At 43.5% G+C, this 17,999-nt stretch overlaps 1 protein-coding gene across 4 annotated transcripts in view; it reads right to left on the bottom strand.

Annotated features, from left to right (window-relative positions):
- MOGAT1 (monoacylglycerol O-acyltransferase 1) overlaps positions 1-17,612 on the bottom strand; it is a 65,039-nt gene extending 47,427 nt beyond the window's left edge. For all 4 annotated transcript variants that reach the window (XR_007775783.1, XM_050964114.1, XM_050964111.1 and 1 more), the window contains exons 1-3: positions 17,331-17,612; positions 3,732-3,910; positions 3,060-3,264 (exon numbers count right to left, since the gene is read on the bottom strand). Coding sequence is in view for 3 of the 4 variants with exons in the window: in XM_050964114.1 (XP_050820071.1) it covers positions 3,060-3,264; positions 3,732-3,910; positions 17,331-17,424 (478 nt within the window). In the remaining variant the exon portion in view is untranslated. The remainder of the gene's footprint in view (positions 1-3,059; positions 3,265-3,731; positions 3,911-17,330) is intronic.
- Between the last annotated feature and the right edge of the window lie 387 nt (positions 17,613-17,999).

Genomic DNA, 17,999 nt, shown 5'->3' with positions numbered 1-17,999 from the left:
ATTAGTTCATTTCATCTGCAGATCTCAGCAAAAAAGCATACAGATAGTCTCATTTTAGCAAAGGGTGAATGGAAGCACAGCAAGGTTGAACCACCAGCCTTAAGTCACACACAGTGAATTAACATCAGAGCAAGGAATAGAACCTAAGTCTCCTGGCTACTGGCACAGCACAGCACCCTGCCCACTAGGCCATTTTGCCTTCCTACTATAACTTCATGAACTTAAATAAAATAACTCCTGATATACATCATGGCAAGAGGAGAAGCAGGGTCATGCTTCCTTCCATTCCTCCCACTTTTACTATTATTTACTATTTGTATTGTGGTAACACCTAGGAGCTCTAGTTATGGACCAAGATCCCATTGCACTAGGTGCCGTGCAGACATGGGGTGGGGGGGGAGATAGTTCCATCCCCCAAAGAGCTTGGGTTTATGGTGTAATTACATATAAAACAAAACAAAAACAGAAAGTGAAGCCCTTCGGACCCAGGTAAGTAATCAAGTCCTCCACTGGAATGATGTTTGTACAGAGCAGGACTATAACGTTTTTGGGACAGGAACCATCTTCAGGCTTGTTCTTCAGCAGCACAGAACATAGTATCACTGCTTAATAAACAATACTGTACTGAACTCCACTTGCCCTATTCTTCCCATGTAACCAGTACTAAGTACTAGGGTAAAACAGCTCATGGGTAAGCATGGGAAAAGAAGAGAGAAATCTTAGTAAATTGTCAGAGAGGAAGGATGGTCCAATAGTTAGCACCTAGCCCAGCACTTGGGCTCAAGTACCTGCTCCATCAGAGACTTCCTGTCTGACATCAGGCAAGTTACTTTAGTCCCTCTCATGCCTCAGTTCCCCATCTGTAAAATGGGGATAACAACACTGCCCTACCTCACAGGAGGATTTTGAGGAGAAATACTAGAACTGACTGGAAAAATTCTGATGAAAATGCGGAGACCGTTTCATTTTGATGAAGTTCCTCTGGAAACCAGGCAGAGTTCTGACAGAAATCTGACTGTATTCTGCCAACCCACCTCCTCAGTAGTCAATGTGGCAGGCTGCTGGGAAATCCACATTTCCAGAGTCCATGGCCCTGGGGCAGCCTGCCCTGGAGCTCCATCCCTTATTGAGGAAAGTTTTGAAATTTTTGGTTTCCATTCTGAATTGGAACAAACCCAAATTTAGAAATAGCGAAATTCTGCGTGAGACAGGTTAGCTTTCCCTAATAAATAAAGCTCTGATAAATACATCAAAAGTTGTGAGGTACTTAGATATTGTAATAATAGGGAGGCCATACAAGTACCTAACATAGATAGTTTCTCCTTCAACTCAAAAATTGATCCCACTATAAATAAAAGCTTTACACTCCCAGCCTGCAATCCGATCCTTGTGGATGGACCCCTAAGCCCTGCCAGAGCGCCACTGATTTCAATGGGCAAAAAGGTCTCCATGCATAGAACAGATTACAAGAATGTGGCCTTGTAACAGGCTGGCTGACCCTTTAAGGGGAATCAGGCCCAGCCTCACCTGTAACAGGTCACCTACCCTCCTAGCTGATCCTGAGCATCCAAGGATCAAATAGCCTGTTCAGTTAGACCTAGCTGGGGAAGAGGGCCAAGGGATGCCTTTATAGAGTGAGAGAGCTCAGATAGTAGGGGAAGTTGCAGAATGGTTTCTGGCTCCTCTGGTAGACCCCAAGGAAGAGTATCTCCCAGGTAGATGGCCTGGAGGAGGGAGACAGGCTGCTACAGTAGGCCCTGAAGCAGGAAGGACAGAGAGGCAAAAGGGAAAAGCCCTTGGGACCTGTAGCCCAGAGTGGGCTGAGGAACGGTTCTTGTGTTTGATGTCTGCCTAAATCGTACGTTTGGAGAATAAAACTGTGTCTGGAAAAAGACTCTAGATGTGGCAGTGAGTTCTTCCTGTGCAGGTGAGACAGGCCTAACTTATCAATGTGCAGAAGGTGCCCAACCCTGCTACACTTATGTATGCAGTCATATTGACCACAATGGGGATTACTTTGCATGAGCAAAGATGACTCAGTTTAGTAAGGGTCTGGATGAGCCAACTGAACCTTGTGTAAGCCAGTGCAACTCATTAAAGTAAATGGACGTGCACCCAGCTTGCAACAGATCTGAATTTGCAGCTATAGGCAACTGGTTAATTCTTTTATGGTCAGCGTCCTGCTCCTACATAATGTGAAATATTATGGTATTCATATATTATGATTTAATTTTTTTGAATACCAGCATCTACTGCCATTATATTTTGAATGACATTTTGCATCTAAGTTTGTCTCTTTATTTACAGACAATGCAAAAATACTAAATAAAAATAGCTCAGTGGTTTGAGCATTGGCCTGCTAAACCCAGGGTTGTGAGCTCAATCCTAGAGGGGGACATTTAGGGATCTGGGGCAAAAATTGGCGAATGGTCCTGCTTTGAGCGGGGGTTAGACTAGATGACCTCCTGCGGCCCTTTCCAATCATGATATTCTATGAAAAGAAATATTATCTATCATGACTGGTGCCTACACAACCTGTAATGACTTCTTGGCTTTCACTAAAATTAAGTTTTAAAAAATTAAAGATGCATTGCTCAATCAAAAATTCTTCTAGCTTAGCTCCCTCATCTAGTATAGTCACCCTTTCACGAAAACAACCTCACTGCATGATAGACTTGCTATGGGCCTGATTCTGCTCCCTTGACAAAGCTCTCATTGACTTCACTGGTACAGAATTGGGCTGCATAACTGGAATTACAATTCCCACATTATAATGTATTAAAATAATTCAGGAATTTCGTTACAAGTCACTTTCAATGATGATTCACTGGTTTATTAAAAGTACAACAAAGCCTTCTGAATTGCTTTTGAAACACTCGTTCACTGTGAACAGATTTTCTACAGGGCCAGTCCTGGTCCTATTGAAGTTAAATGGCAGAACTTTTCATAGACTTCAATAGATACAGGATGAGGCTCTATATCGGAGACTACTTTATACAACTCATTTTAAACATATGCCATATCTGAAGCAGTGGCTAAGAGATCTTGGTTCCACCTACCGGTACTCAAAGCATAATCTCTGAAGAAAGGGCATCCGAACCAGAAGGGCAAGATGTGAAGATATGGAGTAAGACCAGGGAATAATTCTTTAAAACCTGTATATTCTGTGCAAAAGTTTCCAAAGGCTCCAGCAGCAAGAATACCATGAGGGTGAAATCCAAACAGATAGTTTTGGCTTGGATCCAAATCTGACGTTTTTATGAGCTGAAAATAATATAAATGGAGTCTGAGTTTAAAACTATTTTAATCACAGTGGTTCATAAACACAGGAAGAATTTCAAAAGTAGGGAGGCTGCATGTAATAGCGTGTATATCACTGATACTTGATTTCCCTGTTACGAGCATCTTAAGTGATCCTAAGCGAAGTAAGTATAAAGAGCTCAGTTCTGTCTCAGATTAATAGTTCTGTAATCTCTACAATATCTGAGCTTCCATCACGTGGCTCGAAAGGTTCAGCTCAAAAGAACCAGTCCCCAACTATTCTTCCTGTCACTAACTCCAGATTTTCTTCATCTAAGCTTGATTTACAGAAGACAGGTCAAATTCACTCCTGGTATAATTCCACTGACTTTAGCAGGGCTATGCCGGAGATGAATCTGGCCCAAAGCATTCATGATAAAGAGCCACCTTGATCTGCATTTTCACAATTCGGTGTGAAACTTTTTACTCACATGAATTGGAAAGTAATCGGTAAAGTACTTCCAAATAGTCCAGTTTCTGACCCACTTTGATCTTCTCCCTCCAGTTTGGGGGGTCTCCCAATCAAGATAGAGCCACAGTGCATAGAGGACAGGTAGGAACCAGTAGTTTCCCAAAAGCAAGATGATGAAGACTCCCCAGCAACACTGTGCTACAAGAAACAGAAAGAAAACCACAGTGAAGATTATTCATTACTATCTCACTATAGGAAAGAGTCCTTGGACCCAGTTTTGTTTTCATTTATACCTGTGTAAAACCAGAGGAATTCCATAGAAGTTACTTAACGGTAGGGGGAAGGAGGGAGCAAAAGTGAGCAATGACTTCATATATTCTGGTTGGTGAGGAGATGGAGCAGGGCCGACTGAGAGGGAGACATCATGGAGGGAGTGGATAGAGCACTGGGCTGGGACTCAAGAGACTTGAATTCTATTCCCGGCTCTACCACTGACCTGTGGGGTGACCTTTGCAAAGTGCTTTGAGATTTACTGATGAAAAGAGCTAGGTATTGTTACCGAAAAGGAACCTAATTTAATAAGAGTCTACAGTCTTGCCACGAGGAGCAAAAAATCAGACCAAACCAACATTTCTGTGGAATCACAACAGCTGTCCTAACCCAGCTACTTTCAGAATAACAGACACTCAAATTAATGAGAAAGCAATTGTAACATCCTACTATAATTGCCAGAGATAGGAGGCATATTGATACCATTTCCTACTTTACTGAATCATGTGGATTTATAATATGGTATTAGTCGGGATATGTTAGCGTTAGCCCAACTCTTGCAATCTTTACTCAGGAAAAAGTCCCAGTCATGTCTATGGGAATATTTCCTGTGTAGAGCCTGCAGGATTTGTCCCTGTATTAAGCAGCTCTGGGATAACTCTGCTTGTGATGTACAAAGCTGGTTAAAAGGAAATTCGGGGCCATATGCTACCCTCTATTACCTGACACAAAGAGTAGCGAATTGTGGGAGGAATTTAGAGTACCCAACAAGACTTGCACAAAGGGCATTGCTTATAGATATCAGAGGGTAGAAAGAGCTAAACTTGGATTGTAAACTCTTTGGCCAACAACTGTGCCTTTGTATGTGCTTGTATGGTGCCTGGCACCAGGAGGCCCCAATCTTGACTGCAGCCTCTAACCACTACTGTGGTATAAAAGAAAATAAGCATTACCTTGGCTGAACAAGGGTATTTTACAAACCAATTTTTATATTTCATCTTTGAAGAGTAAAATAGTTTGTGGGAACTACATCAACCTGGTTTGAAGCCTGGCACCTTGAAGGAGAGGATTTCACAGCAGATGGTGAATCACTCTAGAGTAAATAGGAAAAGTAGATAACAGTGAGACACGTTGAGCTAATTCAGGTTACCAAATTCAGTGTCTGGTCTGGAACCCCGCTGTGCACAATGATGACACTCACACTGTGGGCAAATCAAAGCTTTAACAATTTTATAAGCATAATTAGTAAGGTCACAAATGCTCCAAACCATATGAAAAGGGCGCAGTAAATATAGACTTAAGCTAATGTTTTGTATCATTCCTTACATGTACTCACACCTTCTCAAGGAGCTCTAGTGGTAAGAGACTAGTGGTCATCCATGAAGTTCCAACCCTGTCCCTTGTACCCCATAGACCTAGCTTAGCATTTCATTTAGCAGAAGGGCAAGAAATCTATGGGCCTATATCCTGTAAGGCAGTGCTTCTCAAAGTTGGGTTACCGCTCATGCAGGGAAAGCCTGTGGCGGCTTGGGCTGGTTCATTTACCTGCCACATCCGCAAGTTCGGCTGATCGTGGCTCCCACTGGCTGCAGTTCGACGCTCCAGGCCAATAGGGGCTGCGGAAAGCGGCGCAGGCCGAGGGATGTGCTAGCCGCCCTTCCCGCAGCCCCCAATGGTCTGGAGTCGTGAACCGCAGCCAGTGGGAGCTGCGAAGGCCAAACCTGCGAACGCAGCACGTAAACAAACTGGCCTGGACCACCAGGGGCTTTCCCTGCATGAGCGGTGGACTGGCTTTGAGAAGCACTGAAGTAAGGCATTATCTTAAGCAGCAGACTTGTTTGGCATGCCATGGACAGAGAAAGATCCCCCATGGATGACTGTCTCTTACCACCTGATCCCCAAGAAAGGGTGTGAGTATATGTAAAGAATGGTACAAAATATTAGCTTATTATATTACTGCTACCTTTTTATGTGGTTTGGAGCATTTGCATCTAATTGTGCTAATAAAAATTACTTAAAGTTTGGCTTTGCCTTCAGTGTGAGTATCATCATTGTGTACTTCGGGGTTCCCACCCAGACACTGACCTTAACCTGAATTCTGTTGTGCCTGATTCTGGACTAGAACCCTCAGTACCCATTTCTTTAGACTTGTAATTAACTGGAAACAAGTAATAATCAATAACCACTAAAGAACTGGGTAACACCCTGGCATGCCAAACAAGTCTGAGAGCCTAGATCTCCCCCTTACATGGTGGTGTGGCCTAATATAGGGTCTAGTGGTTATCATGAATATTCATACAAATGCCACCCCTTTGTCCATATCTAACTTCCTCACCCTAATAATGTCGAGGTGTCTTTATCCTCCTACAGGTTAGTATGTTAATAATTTTAACTTACATACATCAATTCATCCCCAAGGCAAGTTTGTTGTTAAGCATCTGCCAGTATTTCTATCCTAAAGTATCTGTCAAGGCTGATTCCCCACTCTGGCACTTTGAGTAAGAAAGTGGGGGCCCGCAAGGATCTAAAAAATTAATACTTGCCACTCCAGGCTTGTATTAAACTCCCAAGGTTACAGCTTTTCTCTGACCTTGGATGGGAAGATGCTGCCACCACCCAAGTGCAAACACCCCCTTTGGAGAACCCAGAAAGGCGCACTTGGGAATTCCTTCCTGTGGGGTACCCTCAAGCCCTTTCACACACACCCCTCTGGGGAACAGCTGAGAAAGAAAAACAAAGGAAATCAGCTGTTGCCACCAGGGCTTTGGAGCTGTGCTCCGGCTCCGCTCCAGCTCCAGGCAAAAAGCTGCAGCTCCACTGCTCTGGAGCTGCTCTGGGCTCCACTCCGAAGCCCGGCTTGCCACCAGCGATCAAACTTCTTAAGGACACAAAAATTCAATCCTGTTCTTAAAAAGGGTAAATTTTATTAAAAACAAAAAGAAAGAAAATACATTTGGAACTTAGGGTTTTTGCTAGGTTTAAATAAATATATAAATAAAATCACAATTACAAGAATTAAGCATCAAGATAGCTTCTTGAGGTCCAGCTTAAAGGTTACAAGCAAAACAAAAGCACCTGGGGTTAGCGCAGAGGAGTCCACAAGCCATAGAGAAATAAGAGAGAAACCTAATGGCATCTTCCTAGACACTTCCTGATCTACTTACATATCTGGGGTTTCAAATGAGCAGTTTCTAGGTATGATCTGATGATTTTCCATACCTGGCCAAAGCTTTTTATAGCATAGTTCAAGCCTGTCTCTGCTCTGTCCTCTCTCTCTGGAGAACGACAGACAGATAGACAGACAAAGGGAAAGTTTTTTCCCCCAATTTTAAAAAATTCTAGCCCTCCCATTGGCTCCTTTGGTCACGGGCCCACTCCCTTTCTTTTCCCTACGCAGGGAGACTTTTTAACCCTTTACAGGTTCTCTACTTGCTTTACAACTACTAAAAGGGATTTTATAGCTAACTGGCTGGCTGGGTGACCCTCCCTCCAGTTCATTTATCACAATATCCAAGCCTAGTATCAGTGCTGTACTCCTGCAGTTACCTGGTATTGTTTTGTACAAACCCTCCCCCGAAGCACAACGTTCCCTGTTCACCAAAACTCAGGGTTCCTGCTGGGCCACTTTCTTACGCTAAGGCTCAAAGGCCTTAAAGCCTTATGCTAACTGCTTAAGCTAATGCTTTACATGGCATAGATCTATAGGTTTCTTGTGTTACTTATAAGTAAGATGCCTTTAAGCTAGCTCTATGGCTACAGTAAGAACGCTGGAAAACACTGAAGACAATGGAAATGCTCCCTGTGACGGGATCCCTGGGCTGCAGCCTGGGACTATTGGACCACTGTGCCCCCTTAACTCTGCAGTCTGGGCTGTCTCTCACAATGCTTTCCTAGTGACAAGCAGCAAACCCCTCCAGGCGCTGTTATCACTCAGTGCAACAGCATGTGGAGCCCTGCACCCAGCTAGATTGCAGAAATGCTCCAAGAGCCACTCATGAATCACACAGAGAAAAGCACCAGCCGAATCCCCCCAGCTCCCAGCTCAGGAATACACCATCTTGCACTGCTCAAGATGGGCAGTACAAATTTATTAATTGGTTCTCCACTTCATCAATGGGAAGTGGATATACATCAGCTTTTGCAAACTAGAGCAGATTTACCACACACTTTCAGGCAAACTCACTGGTAAAGATAAACAGTAAAACAAATGTATTGAATCCAAAAGATAGATTTTAAGTGATTATAAATGATAGGCAAAAAGTCAGAGTTAGTTACCAAAAGAAAATATAAGCACGCAGTCTAAACTCTCAACACTATTAGACTAGGCAACATCTAGATTAAGCAGTTTTTCTTCACTCCAGTGGATATTGCAGTTCTTAATATACAGATTTGTCCCTTAAACCTGGGCCAGTCTCCTCTGCTGGAGTCTTCAGTGGGTGTCCTTATTGCTTGCAGCATAGGTGGGGGAAGGCGAAAAGGCCCAGCAAGTGGCTACTGTGTTCTGTTTTATACTCTTAGCCCCTGTGCTTGGAGAACACAAGTCCAGGCACATCTAGTGGGCACTGCTGGACAATGGCTGTTGATGGGTTGTTTGACACCCCACCCAGGCATTGGTTACTTTCCTTGTTGTTGTCTCTGAGGGGCTAATATCTGACTTATTCCCAATTTACAGCATGTTTTAGTGATAACCATACAACACAATCTCATAACTTCATATGCACTAAAGATATACATATTTAGATAGAACAGTGACTTTCAGCCAATCATATAACCTTTCCCCTCACACGGCATGCTTTATATGCAATATCACAATTATATATAGATGAGGAATATGGGGGTTACAAGACGCTCCCCCAAGATATAGTATGTCACACTCCCATTGAATTAAGCCCACAGATAGCAACTGTCATCCAGGACAATTCTAAAGCACTTTCTAGAAAGAAAGGCAGCAACTTCTGAGTGAGATGAAGGGGCTATTCAGCACCAGAAACATTATGCAGCAAGGAATTTAGATGCTTTTAGGAAAGGATGTGAACATGTCCTATTCAACATATTCATAAATGATCTGGAAAAAGGAGTAAACAGTGAGGTGGCAAAATTTGCAGATGATACAAAATTACTAAAGATTGTTAAGACCCAGGCAGACTGTGAAGAACTACAAAAGGATCTCTCAAAACTGCGTAACTGGGCAACAAAATGGCAGATGAAATTTAATGCGGATAAATGCAAAGTAATGCATATTGGAAAGCATAATCCCAACTATACATATAAAATGATGGGGTCTAAATTAGCTGTTACCCTCAAGAAAGAGATCTTGGAGTCATTGTGGATAGTTCTCTGAAAACTTCCACTCAGTGTGCAGCAGTAGTCAAAAAGGTGAACAGAAAGCTGGGGATAATTGAGAGATAGATAGATAATAGGACAGAAAATATCATGTTGCTTCTCTATAAATCCATGGTATGCCCACATCTTGAATACCGTGTGCAGATGTGGTTGCCTCATCTCAAAAAAGATATATTGGAATTGGAAAAGGTTCAGAAAAGGGCAACAAAAAGGATTAGGGGGTATGGAACAGCTTCCATATGAGCAGAGACTAATAAAACTGGGACTTTTCAGCTTGGAAAAGAGATGGATAAGGGGAGGTATGATTGAGGTCTACAAATGACTGATGTAGAGAAAATAGATAAGGAAGTGTCGTTTACTACTTCTAATAAGACAAGAACAAGGGGTCACCAAATGAAATTAATAGGCAGCAGGTTTAAAACAAATATAAGGAAGCATTTCTTCACACAATGCACAGTCAACCTGTGGAACTTCGTGCCGAAGGATGTTGTGAAGGCCAAGACCATAACAGGATTCAAAAAAGAACTAGATAAATTCATGCAGGATAGGTCCATCAATGGCTATTAGCCAGGATGGGCAGGAATGGTGTCCCTAGCCTCTGTTTGCCAGAAGCTGGGAATGGGCGACAAGATGATCACTTCATGATTACCTGTTCGGTTCATTCCCTCTGGGGTACCTGTCACTGGCCACTGTCGGAAGACAGGATACTGGGCTAGTTGGACCTTTGGTCTGACCCTGTAGGACCATTCTTATGTTCTTAACTTTGCCGTCTGAAATGACAGGGGAATTTCTAGGTACTGTGATCAGAGTTTGAGTCTGGCTAAGCAACATCGTTCCTTTCACAAAAACGTCATAGGGGTCTTTAATTACCACAAGTGAATGGGATTCCAGCTTTAGGTCTCATCCAAAGGGTGATAAGCAGAAATATTTCCCAGTGTTGTTCCTGAGAGGATTCTTGGCACAGTAATGACCCTGTGCAGTAGCATAAATAGACATGGTAACTTTTCACCTCCTTGGCAAGCTACTCTATGTCAACTATATGAAAGTTAGAGCAATTATGAATATCATCACGTAAGACTATTCAACACTATGCAAAGGATCGCACCCTACAGAGATCAGTACGCTTACTGCTTTGTGTTTTCTAAAGCAGGGTCCAATCCTGCAAGGTGCTGAGCACTTCGAGAGGTACTAAGCACCTCTTCTCCTATCAAAAGCATTAAAGAGTGGGCCATGCCCAGTGGGAGTTGAGAGTGCCTGGTCAGTACCTCTCCTGCTGCACCCTGTGTTGGTATAATGCCTCTTGTACTTACAGTGGGATAGAGCACACAAATACCATCAAACCACACCTGCTACGTTAAATGCACTAATGGTCCATAAAGCAAAGTTAATGTGTAAACTACAATGACTAAGAATTCTAACCAGTAAGTCTCTAAGCACAAAAAGGGCATTTTTCTCCAAGGGCATTGGTTAGAAGGAAGTCAATGAACAAATGACGATGACCTTAGACAATCTCATAAGCACATTCTTGGCGGAAGACAGCTGGCTGTAGGACTTGCCATCTCGATATGTCCGAGTCCAAGTTTGCTGGCCTTCACAGAGTGGTGCAACTGTTTATTTGACCTTGGATATGGAAGGTTTTATTTATGTGGTTAATTGGAATGCTTGGTAAAAGGGAGGATGTGTTACCTAGTGGGTACAATACTCAACTGGGACTCAGGACACTGGAGTTCTATTTCTGGCTCTGCCAGTGGGTTTCTAGGTAGCCTTGAACAAGTCACTTGACTCTCCCTGTGCCTCAGTTTCTCCATCTGTAAAACTTTATAAAGTGCTTTGGGATCTATGGATAGAAAACCCCCACACTATGTAAGAGCTAGGTGTTATTATCATCATCACTATCAGTACTACCCTCTACAAGCAATACTGACTGAGTGGTTGATATTACAGTGTGTGTGTGTGTGTGTGTGTATACATACGTATACACATATAAAGTGCCCAAAGGCTACAGCAATAGGAATGTAATAAATTGTTAAATAACCAAATATCACCGAGAGATCTGGAAGAAGGAAAGCAGGACAGCACAAATAAAACAATGAGGAAGTAAAGGTGACCCAGAAAATTATTAGCCCAATTAGTGGCTCAATAGTAGGTGTAAGACAATTATCCTTGCTTGAATGACAGTTTGTTTAACCTAAGTTGCTCTTCTTTTTACACCACTTTCTACATGGTTTATGAGTGAATAAAGAATTTAAAAGAGAAATGCAAGAATATGAGCAAATGAAATAAGTGAACGGCATTCTATCTAGACACTGGGAAAATGCTGCCATTAAAAAAAAAAAAATCAGGTGCAAATTCTGGTGAGAAATAATTAGAGCACCCTTACCACTTTAGTAACATAGAGATGGGCCCAGGATGCAAAATTCAAAGTGGGAGTTGCCTCTCCGCAAAGCTGGGGCTGTTTGAATCCCAGCTTTCAGGTTTGTCTGTTTTTTTTAAAGAAATGTAATCTAGAAATGAAATGGACATCTCTGCATTAACATCCTAAAGAAGTTTCTTTGTTAAACCCAAGTCCTAGGCACTCAGGCCTGGTCTACAGACAGCTTATGAATTGGTAAAACTATTTCAGTTAGGGCTGTGATTTTTTTGACCAAAATAGTTACATCAGTTCAATGCAGATTTACCAGTATAAATTACCTGATACTGGTGTATCTTATTCACCTACCCTTACCAGAATAAATTATGCCATCGTAAAGCACCTTATACTGGTATAGCTATATACACACTCAGGGTATATCTACTTTACCTGCTGGATGGGCAGGCAGTGATAGATCTATCGAGGATTGATTTGTCGCATCTAGTATAGATGCGATAAAATTGATCCCCGCTCGCTCTGCTGTCGACTCCAGGTAAATTGCCAGGTAAATTGACCTAAGATACACCGACTTCAGCAATGCTATTCGTGTAGCTAAAGTTGCACATCTTAGGTCGACCCCTCCACCCCCCAGTGTAGACCTAGCCTAAGGGAGTTGTACCACTATAACTATACCAGTATAGCAAACATTGTACCACATTACCATGTAGATAAGCCCTCAGATAAAAATGGTTTATAGTGTAGTATAAATGCCTAGATTAAATGCCTAGATTACTGCAAAATTGGTTTCAGAGGTTAACCAAGTACATTTTCCATTGACATAAATACCTGTAGCTAGAAGTACAAAGCTGTAGACTGTATGGCCCTGATTCAGGAAGCACATAAGTACATGCTTACATACCCATCCTGAATACGGATGCCTTCCTGAGTTGCCGCTTAAAAATTGGCAATGTAGGGAGGCAAAGAACAAAATCAATACAAGACAATAAAATGTTGTGAACAGTTGGTGAAAAGGGGATTGTTCTTTGCCTTAGAACATAACATTGTTAGCCGCCTTCTTTGCCAGTTAAGGGAATTATTGTTCCAGCAGCCATAACCAGCTCCTGGGCAAATCTTTCATCACTTTCATCATCCCCTTTTATGGAGGTCAGAGCCACAACACTGGACTCTGTTTCCAGCTAAATCCAATTAGTGTAGTGTAGTTTCATTCTACACTCTACCTGGCTGCCCAAAGCCGAGTCTCACCGCCCCGCGCTGGGGGCCGCTGTGAGCATGCTCTAGGCTTCTGAGGAGAAGGGGGGCAAAGGGGAAAAGGGATGTAGAAGGGGAGGGGTGGGGGCCTTAGGCACAAGGGGAGGGGCCAGGAGCAAGCTTCCCCTAATGGCTGGGTCACCGGCCACTCATGGAATTAGGTAAATTCATGAAGGATAGACCCATCTGTGGCTATTAGCTAAGACTGTCATGGATGCAACCCCATGCTCTAGGTGTCCCTAAACCTCGGACAGCCAGAAGATGGGTCTGGATGACAGGGTATATATAGATCACTTAAATTGCCCTGTTCTGCTCATTCCTTCTGAAGCACCTGGCATTGGCCACTGTCAAAAGACAGGATACTGGGCTAGATGGACCATTGTTCTGACCCAGTATGGCCATTCTTATGTTCTTAATGTCTTTTCTGCTTTAGGATAGACTTTGGCAGCTTAAAATACAGGAAAAGGGAGACAAAGAAACTTGGGTCCAAAATTCTGAAGAGGTTTCACTGGCTTAATTAAATGGGTTAAACTAGTGGTTCTCAAACTTTAGCAACCTGAGGACCCCCATTTTGATTTAAATTTTTTTGCGGACCTCCAACCCCCCTGCTCAGCCTGAAGCCCCAACCCTGCCCCACCTCTTCCCAGCCCCGCTCCACCCTTGCCCCTCCTCTTCCTTGTCTCTTTCTGACCCTCCCCTGAGCATGCCCCATCCTCGCTCCTCCACCTCCCTCACAGCACCTCCTGTGCACTGCGAAACAGCTGTTCCGCGATGTGCAGGAAGCGCTGAGAGGGGGAGGAGTTGATCAATGGGGCCAGTGGCCCCAGACATGATTTGAGAAACCCTGAGTTAAACCATATGGTATTAGCTAGTGTTGGGCATGGACAAACTGCTTTATACAGGAGAGGTCCCGTCACTGCAGGATATCTGGGATGACAAAACCTATCATGTGACCAATAGCATGTTACCCAGTTAAACCTACCAATAAAGTAAAGTACGCCACTTGTTCTAAGCATGGAGGATGATTCATTTTAAAAAGGCATTTTTGAGACATATAGTTCAAGAGCTCTTGAATGATTAGCTCATGGCATATCTATATTTGTTCAGAAAAAAATTATCTACTGGACATTCAGGACAGGAAAGAATGAAGACTGTACTCAACTCTATGCCTCATTGTTGGCCAATCCATTATGAACTGTCTCTCCGCTCTCACACTATCCACCCAACATTTTTAGATGGATTAGAGACATTTGATTAAGATTCAACTCAGATAAGACCAATATGATGCTCCTGGGTAAGGTGAAACATTTTGAGGATAGTTAATAACCTGTGCTTCCATTATGCAGGGAGTATGGACACAAAATGTGGAGGTTACCTTGACAGCTCCCTCAGCATGGAAGCTCTCCCAGCATGGCACATAGTGGTGAACCTCTATTATTGCCACCTCCAATTTATCCAGAATATCAGATTGATTCTTGCTAGCATGGCCCTTTTCACAGGCATGTGTGCATTTGTTATATCCAATTGAGACTACTGAAATAGAAGTCTAACTGGACTTCCCCTAAAATTGATCCATGGGGTGTAGCAGTTGAAGAACACAACTGCCTGCTTGTTCGTAGGATTGCAGCAAGGAAGTTGGTTATACCTCTGCAATCTACACTTGTTTCCAGTCTTAGGTGCTGACTTCCCCTCTGCCTGGTGGGTGCTGGACCCCCCCAAGCCCCACCCCTGCACCGCCTTCACCTCACTCCCATTCCACTCTTTCCCCAAAGTCCCCGCCCCACCCGCCTTTTCCCCACCTCAGCCCTGCCCGCATTCCACCCCTTTCCCCAAAGTGCCCACCCCTGCCCTGCCTCTTCTCTGCCTCCTCCCCTGAGCATGCTGCATCCCCGCTCCTCCCCCTCCTTCCTGGAAAGTCCTAAGCACTGCCAAACAGCAGTTACTTTGCAGGGTAGGAGAGGAGTGGGGATGTGGAGTGCTCAGGGAGGGGGGAGAAAGAGGTGAGGAGAGGGGAGCTTGGCTGCCGGTGGGTGTGAAGCACCCGCTAATTTTTCCCCGTAGGTGCACCCACAGAGTCAGCGCTATGTTTCCAGTATGCCAAAAGGACATGATCTATTGTATCTGTCTTGGAGAGTGACAGATCCTCATTCCATGGCCTTGGACAGAGAAAGGATTGTGGATTCCTCCTACAACTCTAGCAGATTTCCACTGCACATGACATTTATACTTGGGTTGTATGAAGGTTCAGGGATTTGGCCCAACACTATAAAAGATGCACAGACAATGGGCAATTATGCTAATATAGGTGTAAACTGTTCTGTCATAAACAGATAACTAAGGGTTAATGTTCTTTTACCTGTAAAGGGTTAACACAGGGAACCAAACACCTGACCAGAGGACCAATCAGGAAACAAGACTTTTTCAAATCTGGGTGGAGGGAAGTTTTGAGTGTGAGTTCGTTGTTCTTTGTCTTGTGTCTGTGCCCTCTCGGCTCTGAGAGTGATTTTTCTATCTCCTGCCTTTCTAATCTTCTGTTTCCAAGTTGTAAGTACAAGGATAGTAAGACAATAGGTTTATATTGTTTTCTTTTGTATTTACATGTGTGTAGTTGCTGGAATGTGTTAAACTGTATTCTTTTTGGATAAGGCTGTTTATTCATTTTTTTCCTTTAAGCAATTGACCCTGTCTATTGTCATCTTATTACAGAGACTATTTTTAATGTCTTTTTCTTTCTTTTTTTATATAAAGCTTTCTTTTTAAGAGCTGTTGAAGTTTTTCTTTAGTGGGGACTCCAGGGGATTGAGTCTGCAGCTCACCAGGGAATTGGTGGAAGGAAAAAGTCAAGAGGAAAATCTCTTTGTGTTAGATTTACTAAGCCTGACTTTGCATACCCTCTGGGTAAGGGGGAAGAGAGATTAGCTCTCTTGGTACTTGTGTTTCCAGGACTTGAAACAGGGAGGGTAGAATCCCTTTGTTTAGATTCACGGAGCTTGCTTCTGTATATCTCTCCAGGAACCCAGGGAGGGAACACCTGGAGGGGAGGAGGGGGAAGGGAAATGGTTTATTCCCCTTTGTTGTGAGACTCAAGAAATCTGAGTCTTGGGGTCCCCCAGGGAAGGTTTTGGGGAGACCACAGTGAGCTAGGCACTGTATAATTCTTAGCTGGTGGCAGCAAATACCAGGTCCAAGCTGGTAACTAAGCTTGGAGGTTTTCATGCTAATACCCATATTTTGGAGGCTAAGGTCCAGATCTGGGAAAAAATGTTATGACATGTTCAGACCTCAAATACATTTTTAATGTACTCTCCAGTTTACAAATAATTGTAAGGGGCTAAAGGCAAATATGTAAAGGTTAAAAAACAAATAATACGTACACACACACCTGGAAAAAGGGTTAAATTTACATTTTTTCCAAAATCCCTTTGTTTGTAGGTAATTAGACCACACCAAATGTCTATACTGATCCAGAAACAATTTTGGGAATTAAGATAATAATATACTGGCAGGATTTGTAAGGAAGATGTTTTCGTAAAACTCAAACTGTGGGAATACTGAACTCACCCAGTAACACATAGAATTGTGAGGCTTCTCGGTGGAGGCATCAGTGTACTCCATTGATTTCAGCCAAGTTATGCCAATTTATACTATGAGTAAGATTTACTCCTATGGTTAAACATTTAGTGGCAGGACTCCTAACTGAAATATTAGGGGGGAAATCACCATACAGTAACGTTAGTCGGTGGAACTAATTTAGTAAAATAACGAAGTATCAACAACTAGGTTAATTTGAGATAAAAATAAACAAGCACGTGAAAAACATGAGTCCCATCTCCTGAAGCAGCAGGTTAATGACAGAGTAGTCCCTTATCAGTGATGATTTAAGTTTGATTTGCACTGAGATTCACCACAGCAAACTGTCCTATAAAAATAGTTAATAATCAAAGCTACATCAATCATAAAAATCTTTACATCTGAAATTCTGAATTGTTTTTTGTTGTGGGGGTAGCTATTAGTCATCATAAATCTAGCTCGGAGTGGGGAATTTGTTTTAATGGAAAGATACTGTCATTGAGAAATTCATTTGTAACTGTTTTTTAAAAAAAAAATATCCATGCATAACAAAAACACAAGTAACAGAAGGAAAACAGCAACTGCTTTTCAGACAGCACAGAGCCAGCAAAATCAGAAGTGATCTCCTTACTCCTTCTACTCTGAAATGCCCTGTCCATTTGACTGTGAGTAAAATACTAGAGTAAGAAAGCACCGTGGGAATTCACCACGTGGCGACTCAGTCTGAAGGTATCCTGCCTGTTGCTGCTTTTTTACCAAAAAAAAAAAATAATAATTATTTTTCCTCGAAGACGTAAGTAGGAAAAAGGCTGTTACCTAGTAAGAGAAAGGAGAAGAGCCACTGAATCACTGCAGCTGTCTGAATTCTCCTGGCCAGGGGAATGTTGATGGGAGCAAACTCGACCTTCATGCTGTGTCTCTGTCCTGCAAAGGTAAAACCTTTGCTCTTCCCCGGGGAGGTGAATAGCAGCAGACCGAGGAAAGCAAACAACCGACTCCCAGCTCCGATCCCGTCAGGATTAGAACAGGTCCTCAGTGCTCCGGCTGGCCAGCGCTGCCAGCAAGCTGAAGTCCGGGGAGTGAAGGTTCAGCTCCGGGGCGGCCCGCTGCCTTGGGGGGAAACGATCACTGAGCGCAGCCAAAACCTCGGGGACTACGTGTGACTCAGCCAGGCAGCGCAAGAGTGGCAGAGTCAGAGCAGAGCCCGTACTCACCCTACCTTACGGGAGCTCGCTGCCCTCGCCCCGCCCGGCAGAGAGGGGGCAGTCCCGGGCCAAGAGGGCTGCCCGCAGCGCAGGACGGGACAGGCTGCAGTTCAGCGAGGCTGGGGGAACCGCTGGCTGCTGTGCAACACGAGAGCACTTCAGGCCAAGAGCCGAGCCCAGCGGGGAGGGACAGTGCCCGGCCGGGCAGTGACTAGGGCAGATCGGAGAGGAGATGGTTGTGATAAGATCTGCTTTGTCAGTGCAAACAGGAGCCAACAGG

Source organism: Gopherus flavomarginatus, chromosome 8 (genome assembly GCF_025201925.1).
Source record: "Gopherus flavomarginatus isolate rGopFla2 chromosome 8, rGopFla2.mat.asm, whole genome shotgun sequence".
In the NCBI taxonomy this organism is placed as follows: Eukaryota; Metazoa; Chordata; order Testudines; family Testudinidae; genus Gopherus; species Gopherus flavomarginatus.
This window is presented reverse-complemented; position numbering and strand designations above follow the sequence as displayed.